This window comes from Malania oleifera, chromosome 13 (assembly GCF_029873635.1).
Source record: "Malania oleifera isolate guangnan ecotype guangnan chromosome 13, ASM2987363v1, whole genome shotgun sequence".
Lineage (NCBI taxonomy): Eukaryota > Viridiplantae > Streptophyta > Magnoliopsida > Santalales > Ximeniaceae > Malania > Malania oleifera.
The window spans coordinates 62334343-62353077 of NC_080429.1; the positions used below are offsets into that span (position 1 = coordinate 62334343).

General features: G+C 39.0%; 1 protein-coding gene across 3 annotated transcripts in view; it reads right to left on the bottom strand.

The window, feature by feature from the left end:
* The window catches only part of LOC131146912 (uncharacterized), a 125112-nt gene extending 112071 nt beyond the window's left edge, over nucleotides 1-13041 (bottom strand). For 2 of the 3 annotated variants that reach the window (XM_058096758.1, XM_058096759.1), the window contains exon 1: nucleotides 12515-12984. In XM_058096758.1, coding sequence (XP_057952741.1) covers nucleotides 12515-12862 — 348 coding nt within the window. In that variant the 5' untranslated portion in view covers nucleotides 12863-12984. Of the gene's footprint in view, nucleotides 1-12514 lie in introns of all 3 variants that reach the window. The other variant, XM_058096757.1, reaches the window with a different exon arrangement.
* Nucleotides 13042-18735: the final 5694 nt, after the last annotated feature.

Sequence of the window (18735 nt, forward strand, 5' to 3'; positions counted from 1 at the left end):
AAATCTTAAGATACTCTTAATTTCAAAAATATATCAAATTGAACCAACCATAAAAATGAATGATTTTGTATATAGTGTAAAGGCACCGCTTAATCAAATTAAAGGAATAAAATCCACAAGTTGAGTCTTAAGATATTGTCTTTCAAACAAAAAGAAATCAAATAGAACACAACCACAAAAATACATGACCATATTATCTAACATTAGTACTACATAACAACCATAATTTAGGAATACCTTGAAAAAAGGAGCTTGAGAAGAGGAATGAGAGCCCTAACATGTTCTTTTCTACCTTCTAGTATTCTAAAAATCTATCTTGAATCACCCTTCCACTCTTACGGTTAAGGACTTGTGCATTCCTAAATCCCCCTTCAATCTCATGTATGTTATTATGTTAGTAACATTGTTGTTAAGGTTATTTAGTCTTTTAGCATTATTATTATTATGTGTTAAGAGTTTTGTTAGTATTAAGTGTGTGTTAGCAAGCTTATTATGGTCATTCCTATTGTACTTACATATATTATAAATAGAGGAAGAGACCCATCATTGAGTTTAGGTCTTCCATTTTACCCAATTACTCAACATGGTATCAAAGCGTGATCCAAACTAAACCCTACTCTCCTCAGCCATCGCCGGAAAACGCCATTCCCGCAGCTGTCCTTCCTAGATTCACCTCCATCTCATATTATTTCACAAAACCAACCATACATCCATAAACAGACCCACCCCCCCACCCCCCCCTTCGGGACGACTCACCCCAAAAAACCCCATCACAGGAGGAGCCCTCATGCACTAACCAAACGTCAACAGGGCTAACCCCACACGCTGGCACATGAGTGAATTTCCAGCCACCTTTTTCTTTTTTCTTTTTTCTTTTCCTCTGCCATGCTCTGATTCCTTCTCTATACTATATTATCAAGCTGTTAGGTCAGTTTTTTGCTCAAAAATTCAACCCTTTCTAACTATGCACTTGCAGCATTCCGTTAATGTTTGTTCAAGGCTTGTGAAGGCTTCTTTGTCAGTTTTTTGGAGTCATGGCAGCATTCATATGTTCAGTTGTGCGGCTGTGGCAGTGCTACATCCGTCGGTGAGTTGTTCACCTCGTCCGTGGCAGTGCAGCACCCAAGGAATGGTTGTTTGATGCTTCATGAAGCTGTTTATCAATTGTTAATGAATTTATTGGGTCTGAAACAGTGGGGTTTGCTGTATTTTTTGATTCACTATTCTAATTCCTTCCATATACCAAAATATCAAGCTGTTGGGCATGTGTTTTTGCTCCAAGCTCCAATCTTTGTTGTGACAATGCACTCATGGTAATTCACTAGTTGTTTTTCGGTGTTAGTAACGGTCATTGGTGACCTTCCTGGGGCAGTGGCAGTGCCCATGAGCTGTTTTTTTTTTTTTTTTTGTGTGAGGCTGTGGCAATGTTGCTTTCTTGGGGCTGCATCTGAGGTTGTTGGTTTTTTGTTCATGGTAGTTTCGGTGGTTCACCTCTCCAATTATTCCAATGCTGAGTGTTGCTTTCTTGGGGCTGCATGTGAGTTTCTTGGTGCTATGGTAGCCTTGTACTGAATTATCTGTGACTTGTTCATGGTTGTTCCAATTGTTCCAACAATTAATCTTATGATCATTGGTTTGAGTTTGTGAATGTTGTGATGGCATTTGCAAATTCCGAAAGTATGATTCCTTCGTTAGTTACTTGTTTGAGTGAATCGCGTACTGTGACTATATCAGAGGAGGATTATTTCAGGCTTCAACAATATCAATTGTCCCAACATGCACCTTATCACATTGCTTCTTTTGCCCAAAAAGCTAATCCTATAGTCTGCATGTCATCTGGTATCCTTCCTACTAGTACTTGGATTATCGATTCTGCTACCACTGACCATATAACAGGTGCAACCAACTTCTTTTCTGATCTCCAATATCCTAAAAATCTCCCTCAAGTTACCCTTGTTGACGGATCCACTATTGTTGTTAAGGGGATAGGAACAGTAAATCCTTCTCCTATTCCTAAATCTCTATTCAATCTTATCCCAGTTAGTAAGCTTACAAAGTCACTAAATTGTTCTATCACATTCCTTTATGATTATGTGGTTCTTCAGGATTTGAAGATGAAAAAAGACAATTGGCACAAGATGTGAGGCTTGTGGACTTTACTACTTTGAGTCACCTTCTCCACCCATTGCCTATACAGTCGCAGCTACACCACTTCAAATCCATTGTCATCTTGGTCATCCGTTTTTGGACAAGTTGAAACAGCTAGTTCCTACATTGAATTCTATGTCTAATCTTGAGTGTGAGTCTTATCAATTGGGCAAGCATATCGCATTCCCATTGCTCCTAGGGTTGACAAACGGGTGGTTAGTCCTTTCATGCATGTCCATTCAAATATTTGGGGTCCTAGTCGTGTGACATCAAAGTTGAGGTTTCAGTACTTTGTTACATTTGTTGATGATTACTCTAGGATGACTTGGTTGTATTTAATGAAAGATTGTTTTGAGTTATTTGATATCTTTTATGCTTTCTGTTCCCAAATAAAGGCTCAATTTGACATGCCCATCAGGATACTTCATAGTGATAATGCTAAGGAGTACTTCAGTACCCAATTCAGTGCTTATATAACTAACTCTAGTATGATCTATTAGTCCTCTTGTGCCCACACTCCACAACAAAATAGAGTTGCAGAGTGGAAAAACGGCCATATACTTGAAGTCACTCGTACCCTATTGTATCAAATGAATGTCCACGAAGTCTTTTAGAGTGATGTTGTGCTCACAGCTTGCTCCCTCATCAATAAAATGTCAACCTCTGTCCTTGGTGGTAAATTTCCATATTCAGTTATCTTTCCTAAGGCTCCTCTATTCTCCCTTCCTCCTCATATATTTGGTTGTGTTCTTTGTCCATCAATTATCTTCAGGAATGGATAAGTTGGATCCTCATGCAATCAAATATATTCTTCTAGGCTATTCCTATACTCAAAAGGGATATCGATGTTATAGTCCTACTTTACATTGATTCTTTGTCGCTTCTGATGTTGCCATTTTTTAGTCTACACCATACTACTCCGATTCCTTGAATTCTATTGAACTTGATGAGTCCCTTCCTCTGCCTTGCCTTCCAGATCCAAACCTAATATCTGTGCCCAATCCTCCTACATCTTCATTTGATTTGAGTCCTTCTCGTGGCTTGGATCATCCCAATTTGTAGGTATACACACAGTGACTCAAGGAGGAAGTGCCTCCTCCAACTTCTACTACTGTGTCTCTAGTTCCCTCATCAAATGATCTTAGTTCTTGTGATGTTGATCCTCCAACAATTGTTCAAAAAGGTAGACGCACTTGTACCCAACATCCAATCTCTAATTTTTCTCGTTATGATTTGTTGTCACCCTTTTATTCCTGTTTTGTTAGTACTTTGTCTTCTGCTACTCTTCCAAGATCCATTTCTAAAGCCCTATCCCATTCTAGGTGGAGGACAACAATGGTTGAATACATGCGTGCACTACATGATAATGATACTTGGGAATTGGTACCTCTTCCTCCTAATAAGTCTATGGTTGGTTGTCGCTGGATGAACAATGTGAAAGTCAATCCTAATGGTTCTGTGGCTCGTCTGAAGGCCTGCCTTGTTGCTAAGGGGTATACTCCGGTGTATGATTTGGATTAATCAGACACGTTCTCCCCAGTTGCTAAACTTGCCTCAGTACATTTGTTCATTTCTTTAGCCACCACTTGTCATTGGCCACTACATCCATTAAATGTGAAGAATTCTATCCTACATGGTAATCTTCATGAGGAGGTATATATGGAGAAACCCCCTGGGATTGTTGCTTAGGGGGAGTCAAACTTAGTATGTCAGCTTAAGAAGTCATTGTATGGACTAAAACAATCTCCAAGGGCACGGTTTGGCCGTTTTAGTGTTGTATTACTTGAGTTTGACCTTCATCGATGTGCAGTAGAACACTCTGTATTTTATCATCATACTCCATCGGGTAGTATTTTGCTTATTGCATATGTGGACAACATTGTGATCACTGGTAATGATGATCGTGGCATCCACGACCTAAAGCTTTTTCTACAAAGTAAGTTTTAGGCCAAAGACTTGGGACTGTTGAAGCACTTCTTGGGTATAAAAGTATCGAGATCTTATACGGGAACTATCTTGTCACAGAGGAAGTATTTTCTTGATCTTTTAGATGAGACAGTACTGTTGTGATCCAAACCTATTGATACACCCATGGATCCCAATAGTAAGTTAATGCTAGATATGGGTGATTTGTTGCCTAACCTAGGTCGATACTAGAGACTTATTGGGAAGTTGAATTATCTCAGAATCACTCGACTAGATATATCCTTTGCAACAAGTGTTGTGAGTCAGTCTCTCAATTCCCCAAGAACAAGTCACTAGGATGCAGTAATTAGCATTTTAAGATATCTCAAAGGTGCACCATGGAGAGGTCTCTTATATTAGGATCGGGGTCACGATCATATTCAGGGATATACAAATGCAAATTAGGCTCGGTCACCTTCCGATCGAAAATCCACAACCGAGTATTGTATCTTTGTCGTGGTAATTTGGTGTCTTGGAAAGTAAGAAACAAACCGTGGTTGCTATTTAGCTAGTAGGTATTCATTTAAAATTTATTTTATAATAGCACAATGGTGGATATCATTTAGATCATCAGTTCCAAACTTGCAAAAGTTTGTTGTAAAAATACTTAGCCTCACGTGCAGTGCTACCGGCTTCGAAAGAAATAGGAGCATATTCCAACATGTAAGTCATTAGTATATCGTGGATTAAAGAACATGAACAACAAGTCTACTACTTTTTAGAATCATTATTTACTTTATTACTTTAAACTTTTTGCAACTTCATAAAAAAAGGAGAAATAGGCTATCCCAGCAAGCTTGAATGATTTGGTATTTGTGAAATATAATCAAACTTTGAGGAGTCAATACAACAAGCGTGACACCATTCATCCCATCCTTCTAAAGGACATTGATGATAGTAATAAGTGGTTGATAGGTAGGATGGATGGCGATTCTGATAACGATGATGAACTTGTGCTTGAAGATGATCTTTTGGCTTGGGGTTCTATTGCTAGAGCTACTGGAGTAAATAACCCCCCACATCACACTAGATCAAGAATAAGTGCAAATATGTCATCTTCTAAAGGAAGAGCTTCATCTAGCAGTGCTAGTCACGAGCTAAGCTTGTTCAGGGCATTATGCTTGCCTGTGACCGCTTATCTCGTGTGCTTGGGATGGGTTTCCATCATATAAATACTAGTGTAGGGTTATTTTCTGCTAGTAGAGTCTTTGTAAGTCAAATAAAGCAGTATGACTCCTCGGTCACTTTGATGTTTCCTCGTGCCAAGATGATAATTACATACAAACCTCTTTAGGGGAGGGTGATTGTTCATCAGTCATTGTAAAACTCGCTAGCAATTGTCAACGTGCTTAGCCTACTTGCCTCCCTCGCTAAGTACAACATGTCAACGGAGGATTTGTTAATGAATTACGTTTGCTTCAATGTTACTGCTTGCTTGCCACGGCTTTCATGAATTGATTATTGTTTTCGCTGCTATCTGAATGAATGTTAATGAAAGTCCTTTGTGGATGAATGTTGGTAAACGATAGGCTGGCTAATTAAGCAAGAGTGCTTTAGCTAGCGCCGCACGGCCCTTCACAACGGTGTGAAAATTGTCGGACCGTGACATTTGGTATCAGAGCCAAGGCTCAGTTGCTACGAGAATTCAGTTACCTTCGTTGTGGGATTTTGGAAGCTTTGGTAGTTGACCATGGCACCAAACAATGCTGAAAGACTTAGTGCACTGGAAGCACAAGTTGAAGAGACAACCAACAATATGACCAACGAGATGGCCCAACTGAGGGGACTTGTTGATGAAGTGATGGGATCACAACAACATCAAGCAAGTTTGACAAGTGAAATGTCAGAGGACTTTCACCACACTGTGGAAACTTTGCAAGCCCGGATGGCTGATCTGGATGCAAAGGTGAATCTGATGGTTCTTGCTATGGGGAACTCCAACACTCCGGGAGTTAGCAAGACCAAGGTGCCAGAACCCAGGACATATGGGGGTGCCCGAGATGCCAAGGAGTTAGAGAACTTCTTGTTTGATGTGGAGCAGTACTTTCGCGTTGTGCGGATGGCCTCAGAACAGGCAAAGGTGGATACTACGACCATGTACTTGATTGGTGATACCAAACTGTGGTGGCATACCAAGTACAGAGAAATTGAAAATGGAAGTTGTGTAATTGATAGTTGGGCAGACTTGAAGAGAAAGCTCAAGGCCCAATTCTTTTCGGAAAATGTTGAGTATAATGCAAGGAGAAAACTGAGAGATCTCAAGCATACGGGGTCAATTAGCGAATATATGAAACAATTTTCTGCTTTAATGTTGGATATTCGGGATATGTCGGAGAAGGACAAGTTGTTCTATTTTCTTGAGGGGATGAAACCGTGGGCAAGAACTGAACTTCATAGACAAAGGGTTCAAGACTTGTCAACTGCACAAGCGGCTGCAGAACGCTTGACAGACTACGCTGGTGATGAGACCGCTTCGTCCAAACGGTTTGGCGAAGAGGGAAACAGTGGAAAGTCTTTCAAGAATGGCAAACCCAAGAGTGGGGGAGCCGACTCTAAATCATCAACCTCAAAGGAAGCTTCGTCGTCTCAAGGGTTCAACACACCCAATGGAAAGGGGAAGAGTAGACTTGAGTGTTTCTTGTGTCGAGGTCCTCATAGAGTTTTTTAGTGCCCTCACAAAGCATCACTTAATGCCTTACAGGCTTCCATTGTAGAACAGGTAGTGGAAGACGATGTGGAAGAGGATGATGCCCCGAGGGTGGATTCAGTGCGGTTGGTGAACGCATTGGAAAAGCAGGCAAAAACACCGAAAGTTACATGAGCAAAAGGTTTAATATTTATGGACTTGAGGATAAATGGGAAGAGTACTCGCGCTATGGTGGATACGGGGGCTACTCATAATTTTGTTTCGCAGTTGGAAGCATGGAGACTCAACTTATTCTTAGAGAAGGATACAGGACGCATGAAAGCAGTTAACTCTGTAGCCCAGCCTACTTTGGGAGTAGTCAAGCAAGTGGCCATAAAGCTTGGACAATGGGAAGGTCATGCGAATTTCACAGCGGTGTCATTGGATGACTTTCCAGTCATTCTAGGAATAGAGTTCCTAAGGGGGACGAGGGCAGTGCTGATGCCTTCGGCTGGTTCCCTGTGTCTGATGGGAGATCACTCGTGCATGGTGCAAGTCGTTGCAACGAAAGGAGACGACGGGAAGTCCCTTTCAGCTATACAACTCAATGAGGGATTGGGTCAGGGTGAGCAGACACGTCTAGCCACAGTGGTGGTAGACAAAGAAGTAGGCCAAGAGCTGGAGCCTATGACCATCCAAGCAATGTTGGATGAGTATACGGAGGTGTTGCCGGATAAGCTGCCTCACAATTTGCCTTCACGACGGACTGTGGAGGATGAGATCGAGTTGTTATCAGGAGTGAAACCACCTGCTAAAGGGCCATGTCGGATTGCGCCTCGAGAGATAGTAGAGTTGGGGAAACAACTTGATGAATTGGAAGCGGGATGTGTTCGCCCTTCCAAAACGCCGTTGGGAGCTTCAGTGTTGTTTCAGAGGAAACATGAAGAGCATCTACGGAAGGTGTTCAACAGGCTAAGGGGAAACAGTCTGGATGTGAAGAAGGAGAATTTCTCTTTCGCTCGGCGGAGCAACAAATTCCTTGGTCAAGTGGTTGAACAAGGTCGTATCCGGAGGGGTATGGAGAAGGTAAGGATGATTCAAGAACGGAAGATCCCCACAACAGTGAAGGAGTTGCGTTCCTTTCTTGGCCTTACTAGATACTACAGGAAGTTCGTCGAGGGGTATTCGCGGAGAATGACTCCAATGACAGGACTACTGGGAAGGTATTATTGGCCGCACGCGTGGGATGATGTGGTTGATTATGCCAAAACTTGTCTCACTTGCCAACAAGACAAGGGGGAGCAGAAGAAGTATGGTACTTTCATGGCCGCACCAAAGTACTGTTCGGCAGAGGGGACGACACAATTGTTCCTTGTGACTATTGTGAAACGTTGGGGTGTTCCCCAAGTTATTATTTGTGACCAAGATTTAATGTTCACTGACAACTTCTTAACAGAGTTTTTCAGGATATTCAGGTCACATCTTGACATCTCTTCGAGTTATCACTGACAGACAGACGGACAGATGAAGAGATTCAGAGAACTAGATGAGTACTTGTGCCATTTTGTCAATGACAACCAGAAGAATGGCGTGCAACTACTTGATGTGGCTCCGTTCTGTGGCAACGCCCAAAGGCGCTCAACAACCAACAAGAGCCCTTTTGAGCTTGTTACAAGCCAGCTGCCGCTATTACCTCACACAGTGGGCGAGCCGTAAAGACGAAAGAGTCCCAGGGCGTAAATCTTCACCAATGAAGGGAGACGGAATGCAGAGTTTGCCCAAGCCTATCTGGAGAAAGCTTCTAAGCAAATGAAGAAGTGGGCAGATCAGGAGAGAAAGCCGCAATTTCATGTCAGCTGCCTCAAGCCATTCAACGCCAACACCAACAACCTGAGCAGAAGTCAGTCAAACAGCGTAGAGTTGAAGACAGTGCAACCTGACAGACATGATGTTGAAGAGATCCTTGCAGACAGAAAGTTCATATCCTCAAGGAAGAAGCGGCAGAAGTTTCTAGTGGAGTGGAAATGCCTTGATGACAAAGAAATCAGCTGGATTTCTACGGAAGATATTCAACCGTTCGTGGACAAATTTGAAGTGTACCTACCGCCAAAAGTCTACGAGGACGTCGACCGCATAAGTGGGGGAGAATGTCACGAGCTGAGCTTGTTCAGGGCATTATGCTTGCCTGTGACCGCTTATCTCGTGTGCTTGGGATGGGTTTCCATCATGTAAATACTAGTGTAGGGTTATTTTCTTCTAGTAGAGTCTTTGTAAGCCAAATAAGGCAGTATGACTCCTCAGTCACTTTGATGTTTCCTAGTGCGAGGATGATAATTACATAAAAACCTCTTTAGGGAAGGGTGAGTGTTCATCAGTCATTGTAAAACTCACTAGCAATTGTCAACGTGCTTAGCCTACTTGCCTCCCTCGCTAAGTACAACATGTCAACGGAGGATTTGTTAATGAATTACGTTTGCTTCAATGTTACTGCTTGCTTGCCACGGCTTTCATGAATTGATTATTGTTTCCGCTGCTATCTGAATGAATGTTAATGAAGGTGCTTTGTGGATGAATGTTGGTAAACGATAGGCTGGCTAGTTAAGCAAGAGTGCTTTAGCTAGCGCCACACGGCCCTTCACAACGGTGTGAAAATTGTCGGATCGTGACACTAGGGGCCAAACCACAATGTTGGAACCTGTAGATGAAGATGAGGTCCAAGTGGATAGTGCAGAGGAGACAGAAGAGGAAAAAGATGCTGGAGAAAAAAATTCTAACGATGAAGAGGAAGATGATAATATCTTTGCAGACTTAGTTGATGATGAGTGATGACTAATGATTGAGGAGGATTTTTAGATTTTAGACTTTGAAATCTTTTATTGTACTCTTTTCTTTTGATGTTGAACTATGTTGATGCTTTTGGCCTTTGGCCTGGCAATTTCATTAAATTTCCAATTTTGGTATTGAATGTTTTGGCATTTTAAATTCTAATATCACTAGATTTGTTCATATATCAATTACCCCAAATAGGCATTTTACACCATTTTAATAATTGTGCACCTCACCTTCGTGAGGCGTGCGCCTTCACCTCACGCCTCGGTTTCAAATATCCTTTGTGCCTCAGTGCGCCTTGCACCTTTGACTACTATGGAATCAAGTAGAATCGTGGTAGAATTGTAAAAGAATAGTAGAATCATAGAATCGTACAAATCCTGCTTTGTTACCTAGATTGGGATTTTTTTCCTATTTAGGATTCAATATCGTGGCCCAATACATGTTTTTATTTGCCGAAAGGCCCCAAAAGGTTTATGTTTGGTCCAAAGTCTTCTAAAACTGGGGCAAAGGATCCCAGCTGCCATCAATGAATAGATTCAGCAAAATCTGCACCTAACTTCCCTAGAGTTTGACACCTCATTCCTCTACTCCTCATTGAAATTCAACAACCCTACACTTGAATTTCTCCCCTGTTCGACAACCAAAGAGCCCTCCATTTGGTGAATGGAGTTTGGTTAGCAGCAGCTAGCAGTCTTGTTATTTGATCAACAGTTCTTTGGTGTTCAACAACCAAAGTTCTTGGGGTTCGATAAAAACTCAGTCCTCAGTCCTCATCCTTCTTTGGTGTTCGACATGAACGCATCAGTCCTCTTCAACACAGAGTTCTTGTTTGATCAGCAGCTGCCAAGAAAAGGGCTAGCTGGCCCAGTAGAGTTGCAAAGGTATGGTTTGAAACAAATTTTTTGCTTCTTGAAAAACTCAATAGTGAGCACTGTTTTTTAACTTCTTCTTCTCCTTTTCTTGCTCTTTTTCTTCTTTTTACTTTTTGAACTTTTTATTGTATTTTTAACTTCTTATACCTACTAAGTTACTAACCAAGTTTTTAGTCTTAAGACTTGTCATAAAGTTCCACATATATGATCTTTTAATATTTATTTTACATTGAAAGTAGAATCTTACAATTCTCGATCCAATTCTATGATTCAATCCTGCAGACCCCTCCAACGATCCCACTAAAAATCTTGATTCTAACAACCTTTGCTGGATGTTCTTTTTTCAACACAATCTTGAGCTAAAATGTGCAAAATTGTATATTTTCAGTCAAAATTCCATTGACTCACTCCTTTGGAAGAATTCTAAATTTGGCATTTCTAGAGGGTCAAAAATATGTAAGTGTAAAAATAAAAATATAAAATTTAGGATTTGAGTCCTTCACTTCAAAGAAAATAAAACTCAAGAAATCGAAGCGTGTATGTAACTCAAGATTTCAGATTAAACAAGTCAGATGACAAAGAAAAGTAGAGAAATGGAGAGAAGCTCTGCAAAATGACAAAGAAACTTGTAAAAGAAACAACCTTGAAGAACACCTGAACAATGGAGAGAGAGAGAGAGAGAGACAAAGAGAAGAGAACAGAGGGCGGTAGGCGAAGTCCAAGATGTCAAATTTTTTTGCTACTACGACGAGTGATAACAAAGTCCAAACAAAAACTTATACAAAAATATCAATGAAACATTAAGAAAGATCAAGAAACTAGAATTGCTACTGAAAATTTTGCAATTGCAGAAGTTGCAGCATTTGAGGATGCGTTCTTTGAAGAAAGAGGAATCACATTCCCTTCAAGAATATTTCTTTTGGCGTTCTATGAAATTTAAAATTTCCCTTTTTTAAAATCTACCATGATCCAATGTAGGACAGCGACAAACAGAAACAAATAGAGAATTGGGGGAGAGACAAAGAGAAGAGAAGAGAAGAAAGGAGAAGGGAGAAGAAGAGGAACCTAATGAATAGAAATAGGGAGTTAAAGACAAAACGGAAAAAGAATGAGGAAGCATAACAGGAAGATTAGACGCCATCCAATATTATATAATGTATGAAATTCCTCTAATGAATGAACAACTCCAATCTCAAGATAACCAAAGATAAATACTAGCAAACTGATCTGGCAGCCAATAAAGTAATTGTAATCTACCGACTGTGATTCTAAGATTTCTCCTCCAAGTGTACAAAACCCCCTCCCCCAACTATCTCGAGTTGCAAACTAAAAGTTTGTCTTTTGATATGCAACAATTTGTAGAGTTTCTCCTCCATACCTAGCTCTCAACAAACCCATAAAAGCAACAAAAAAAACCTAGAGAGAGCAAGAACAAATGCATCGTCAAGTCTCCAAGTGATGTTTGTCCAAACAAAGCCATTTAAATCATGATAAATTTTAATCAAAAAAATTTAAATATTTTGTCCAATAATTTATATTGTGGTAGTGAGCCAATGTTACAAAAATAGAAAATCAATTTAACTAAGTGATAAAAATAGATTAGAAGAGAACAGACAAAAATAATTAATTGTATGAAAATAAATGAAAATATATTGGACGAGCATCAAGTGTGTCCAATCAATGATATATTTGCCATGTTTGTAGGATCTCAACAGTATTATTCTCCACATGAGGTTGGTGTATTTGAGACTAAGATTTGAATGTTTGTGTCATTCTGACCTAAAAACACTACTTGATTCATAGCGAAAATTATCAGACCTCACCCGTAGTCAAACCAAACCAAATAAATCGTATTTTCTTGTTTTTCTTTATTTCATTTATTTGTTTTACTGCTGCATTTGTTTTAAGGTTTGTCATTAAAAAAATTACTAAACTTCCATCTTCTTTTCGTCAAGTTTCTTGGCAATGAAACGGAACATCAGAAACAGAAAGTTAAAAACTTCGTTTCTTTCGTTCTCGTCACGTCTTTAAGGAACCAAATAAAGACTCCGTCGAGTCATGAAAAACTTACATCGGAGAGGCAATCGCGGAGTTTCGCCAAGCACTCGTTTTCACCTGGATACACGAAACCCTGGGCCGCAACAGGAGTGACGGAGAAAGAATCAGGGGAGCAAATTTCAAGCCACGCCCGAAACTTCTGGGCCAAAGGGGTTTCGGGCTTGGGAAAGGAATCGTATAGTGGAGTTTGAGGTTCGGGGAAAGCGGGAAGTTTACGAGAGATCTTGCGGCATTTGAATAGCCCCCATGGGTCGTGCACGGTGCCGGTGGCTGCGGCGGCCTTACGCCTGGCGAGGGCAGTCAGGCGGTTGGCTTCGGCTCGATTCCTTTGTTCTTCGGTCATATCGTCATCAGCATCCATGAGAGAGGCGAGAGAGAGATTTGAACTTCGAAGTCGACTGTAAAATGGGCGGGGACAACGTGGAGGGGGGAGCGAAGGAGGTTAAGATTTAAGCGGGTGTTTGGATCTATGAACGCGCCCTAACGTTCTTGATTTTGAATTTGGGTTTATTTGTATAATAAAATAATAAAATATAAAGTTGTTATAAATGAATGGGTTGTCTTCATGTGGCCGTCTCTCTCCCATCCATCATGTCTCCCTCCTCTTTCATCATCTCTCTTATCTCTCTCACTCACTCCCATTATATCTTATGTTGCTCCAAATGCCTGTAAAAGGACGAGCAAAGTGTAAGAGTAAAAAATTGTATGTGAAGATGAGAAGAAGGTATGTATATGAAACTGAGAAGATTGTGAAGAATGGTACACACGCGGATGCACAAAGAAAGATGGATATGCAAAAGGAATTAAGGGTAAGAAATAGGAGAAATATAAAAGTGGAGATGTACGAGTTGATCCAATATCATATTATAATTCCTTCCGAAGTATCAAGCTAACTCATCCCGCGGTGTTGATTCTATGGACACTAGTTATACTCCTCAGAGTGATGATGAAGAATCAGAGGAAGGCAGTGAGGAAGGTGATGAAGAGGAAAGAGATGAAGAAGAAGCTTAAGAGGAAGATGATGATGCTGATAACCGATTTAGTTTGTCATTTTGTGATGTATTAAGTACTCTCTATGTATTAGCTATGTTTTTTGATGTGTTGTTTGTTTTTATTTGAATTTTGGTTTGTAATTTCACTCCTTATGCTTTTGTAATATGACTATGCTCTTAAATATGACTATGCTCTTAAAAATGACTATGCTCTTAATGTGCTACAACTCTTTTTGTATTTGTCCCTCAATTCTTTTTGAATGATGTCAAAGGGGGAGAACTTTTGAACAAACATATGCAAACATGAGATTACAATGCAATCAATCATGAAAAATGAAACATGAGCATACAAAAAATATGTAAAAAAAAAATATAAATCTTGGCATATAGCAAGGGGGAGTAAAAGCACAAATACAAATAAGAACATACGAAGAACAAGACTATAATGCAAATATGTACATGACATGAGCTATAATGAAATATACTCAATTGTGCCTTACTTTTTAACTTACTAATACTTGAAATCATCATTTTTCATATTTTTTTTAAAAGCATGCTTATTGTAAAGGGGAGCCTTTTTCAAATGATCTTTCATCTTTAGTTTTTATTTGTCATCATAAAAAATGGGGAGATTGTTGGCCTAACATGATTTTCAAATCTTGTTTTGATGATAACAAATGAAAGTTGATTTAACATGTGCTATTAAGTGATGATGTTTCAAGAATGCTTAAATGACAAAATATCAACGGAAATGCAAGTTCAAAGATCACCAAAGACCACAAAGCCACACTCATTCTCAAAGTGATTCAAAGGAAGCTAAAGTGGACCAAAATGATTTTAAGCATTTGGAAACCTAAAGATGACTGTTTGAATTGGTGTATTCCCAAAAGGGGGGTGAATTGAAATTTTAAACTTTTATCCTAGGTTAAATAAAAAATCAGTATGATTTAGTTACCTATGGTCTTTCTATACAATCTCAAATGCGCAAGTAGATATAGTGTACGGAAATTTAAATCATGCGCATCATTCACACCATAACATACACGTGTGGTAAATATAGAGTGTGGAAATATAAACAAACACACGATATGTTATCAGGGTTTGGACAACTGTGTCTACGTCCCCGCCTCTAGCTTACAAGGCCGATGATTCCACTAAAGGCTCACTTAAGGGTGGAGCGGCACCGATTACAACCAGATCACTTAGCACAGGGCTGACTTCAACCTTTACAACCAGGTCAATTAGCGAGGCTGACCTCAACCTACACTCCTTAACAGGATGACGCACCTAACTTTCCTAACCGGGTCTAAGTCAATCCGAGACTATTTCAAAGGATTAGTCTCCCTCTTCAGGCCTGTGCCTGAAAATACAACAGTATGTTCACAATCAGTGAAATGGTACAGTGATTATGCATTCAAGTAAAGCAGATGTATATCCAATTACGTGCAATCACATACACCACCAAATGATATAATATGTAAGCTCAATATGGTTTAATATATCAACTCTCAAATATATTTTCTATCAATGTATTTAGTGCGTGAGAGTGCAAACCTATATGATATTTGTATCACAAGATGTTCAATCTAAATGCTCAAACAAAGATATCAGCCAAACAATATATATGTATATATTTCAATCAGTAGATTTTCTTAATCTTATGATGCTCAAGTAGTGTATATGTTTGGTTTGCAAAAAGAGATTTAATCTTTGTATACAACAAAATAGATAACTCAATGAATATTGCTACAAAGATCAATATCACATAAACAAATGTCTCTTCAAATATTTTTCAAGATAAAGCGCAATAGATATTTGAAAATGTTTTGAAAGAGTTTTTGCAATCCAAAAACAAATACAGACTTCCCAAGATATTACAATGAATGTGCAATACTCGAAAGTTTAATATAAGTCTTCTTAGGAGAGACTTATTAACAAAGTCCCCTAAGAACACTTAGGTTTGTCTCTCAAGAAAATCGTATCAACTAAGCAGAACAGGGAGAGCAAACCTTTCCAAACAAATACTCAATCAACTTACATAGAGTTTAGGGAATAGTAGAAGGTAAGTATGAGTGAATGGGGTGAGAAAATGAGTAGTATGGATTTTGGGATTTTCAAGGAATTTCTCCTAATCAAGATTGCTAATCCTCCATTAATCTTTGCAAATGATGGGCTATTTATAGATGTTGGAAGAATTATAGTCGTTAGGACATATAGAGTATTATTAATATTGTTTAAAATCATTTTAACCCTAATTAACCCTGTTTAAAATTATTTAACCATGGTAAAAAAGCAGGGCAACTTGAGAGCACCAGTCGACCAAAATACTTTCGATCGACCCAAGTTCATATGGTTCGGTCGACCGGGCTAGAAATGAACTACCTAGGTCGGTCAACCGGATAAGTATGTCCGAGGCAATTTTTTCCAATTAGTGAGATTCGATCGATCAGGGTGAAAATGAACTAACTGGTCGGTCGACCAAAATGGCATATCTGAGGCGATTTTTCAAAATCAACGCGATTTGGTCGACTAGGACTAGAATGAACTAAGTTGGTCAGTCGACCAGACCGTTGGGACAACTCCCGAGGACCCTCAGTCAACCAGGTTGGTGTAATACAAATTTCACTCGGTCGACCAGAAAATCAAACTATTGACTTCAAGGGTATTCAGTCGACCGAGGTCAAATGAGCTTTAGAAGCTCGGTCGATCGGACTGCGGTCAACATGTTGACCCAGACCTAATTCGGTCGACCAGGGGCAAAATGACCTATATAGGTCGGTTGATCGAAAGTGCATAACTTGTGCAATTCGGTCTTATTTTATTCCACAGTCACTCTATTCAAGTGCCTAACACATACAAGTGCAATGGTGAGTGTCCTAAGATCCTTTCTAGGTATTTTTAAAGACACCGAAAAAATCCGATGTCAGTCGACCGAAGGGTATTCCCTAAGGTCTTTCTAAGGTTATTTTCAGTTTACCGTTGATTTGAGCTTACCTATTAAATCATGCATGTGATGTGTGTGAGCTTATTACAAATCAATCTCTATTTACTGTTACAGACCCTTTGCATATAAATGAAATACACTATAATCATAAATTGGGTCATCAGCTTTAGTTCCTCTTTGTGCTATCACTATGATCTGCCAATTAGAATACCTGCACTTCAACTTCAACTCGGCAGACATTAAATACTTGAGTATTTGTCATAATTAAAATAGGGATATGACCTATAAGGTCAACAATGACTCAAGCTCAAAGTCTTAGAGGATTCAAAGCAAAGATGACATGAAGACTTCAAGATTAGAGTTTTTAAGGCTTTAGGTTGAATTATGTAAGTACTTCATATTGAATATCATGTGGAAATGTTTTAAAGCTCATTAGGGTTTTACTTGTATTTAGAGACCTTGTTTTAAAAATCCTGGAAAATGTTTTTATAAAGTAACAAAGCAAGAGAGCTAAGTGTTTTTGAAAAATAACTTGAAAAACAATAATTTTGTCTATTCAGGCAACTAAAGTGTAAGCTCAGGCGCCTGAAGATTTTCCCCAGGTGACTAAAGAATAAGTTCAGGCGCTTGAAGAATTTCCTAATGAATTTCTGAAGAGGCAGTATACCCTCAGGCGACTGACCCTAAGACTTCAGGCACTTGAACACTATTAACAACTATATTTTTTAAAAGTTTTAAAATTAAAAATTAAATTTCTTGTGCCCCAAATTTTGTAAAAACTTGGGAAATACTCCAAGTAAACTTAGGCAACACGAATTGTTGGCTTTTTGAGTCTAATCCCTATTTTGATGCTGACAAACCACCAGTATCTTATGTATGCATTTAGTGTGTGAACATGTTTTCATTTCAACATGAACATAAGATACTGAAAAATGGATGCCAGCTATAACATAAAGCTCACACTCTCCTAGCGTTTTCCATGAAGGTTAAAGAGTAAATAAGATCAAGAAGATGATATTTTGATTTTATTTGTATAATGCATTTAAGTTTTTATATGTTGGTCTATAATAACTGCATACTTCCTGCATGATATGTCTTTATGCTCAGACAGAACTGTAGATAGACCTTAGGGTTGACTTCGGTTGACCTTCGATCGACCGACGCCAGGTTTTTTAGGGTAAATTAAAATGCATAGACCTTAGAGAGACTCTAGGTCCTTACACTTGCACTTAGAAAAGTCCTCATTTTCACATATTCTATCAGGGGAAATTTATTTTCAAAAATAGGATTTAATTGGATAACTTTAGTGTGTTCGGTCGACCGAACCTGAACACACATAGACCTTCAGTCAACCGAACCTCCCTAGGGTCAAAAGTTTGACCATTTGTTCGACCATCCTTAAAATGAATGTCAACGCCCTGGTTGACCGAACTGGCACGTGGAGAAATCCCAACGTCCTGGTCGACCGAACTTGAAGTTGAAAAATGGCTTAGTCGACCTAACATCCAAATTCGGTCAACAGAACTTAGGTTGGTCGACCGAACCTCGGAGGTTCAAAAATTACCTCAAGTCTGGTTGACCATCACCTCAGTTCAAAAACATCCTGGTCGACCGAACTGAGTAACCGGGTCGACCGAACCTTAAAAATGGTCGACCGAACCTCTTGGGTTGCTCAATTTTTACTGAGGTTAAACTAGGTTATTTTTAATTAAACTCAATTAATCTTTTTCCAAAATACCCAGTGTGTCCCCAACGGCTATAATTTTTCCCTACTCTATAAATACCCCCTCATTTACTTTGATTAGCAACTTTGATTAATCTAAATTTTCTCTCAAATTCTTCATTAATCAAAGTTCCCCCAAATCATTTTTATTACAAAAAATAATTTCATTGGGGCAAATGTTTTAAACAAAACTCTCAAACTCTCATTTCATTCACTTATTTCAAAATCATTTTGGAAGAGAGTATAGTCATTTTGGGCATTTATTTTTTATATATACATGTTTACACTCTCACATATTATTCATCTTTGAAAATCAATTTCTTGAGAGTATAGCTTTGGTTTCTCCCTGTTATCTCTTTTCATAAACATTTTTGGGAGAAAGTTATTTATTGCACAAATAGTTTCTTGAGCTCAAACTCCAGATTCTCCAAATGTTTTTCACTTGCAAAAATATTTTTAGGAGAACAATAATACCCATTTTTCATACACATTTTATTTGTGCAAAGTTATTTAATAATACTCTTACTCTATTGAGCATATTTCATATCATATTAGAGTGCATGTATTTAGAGCTT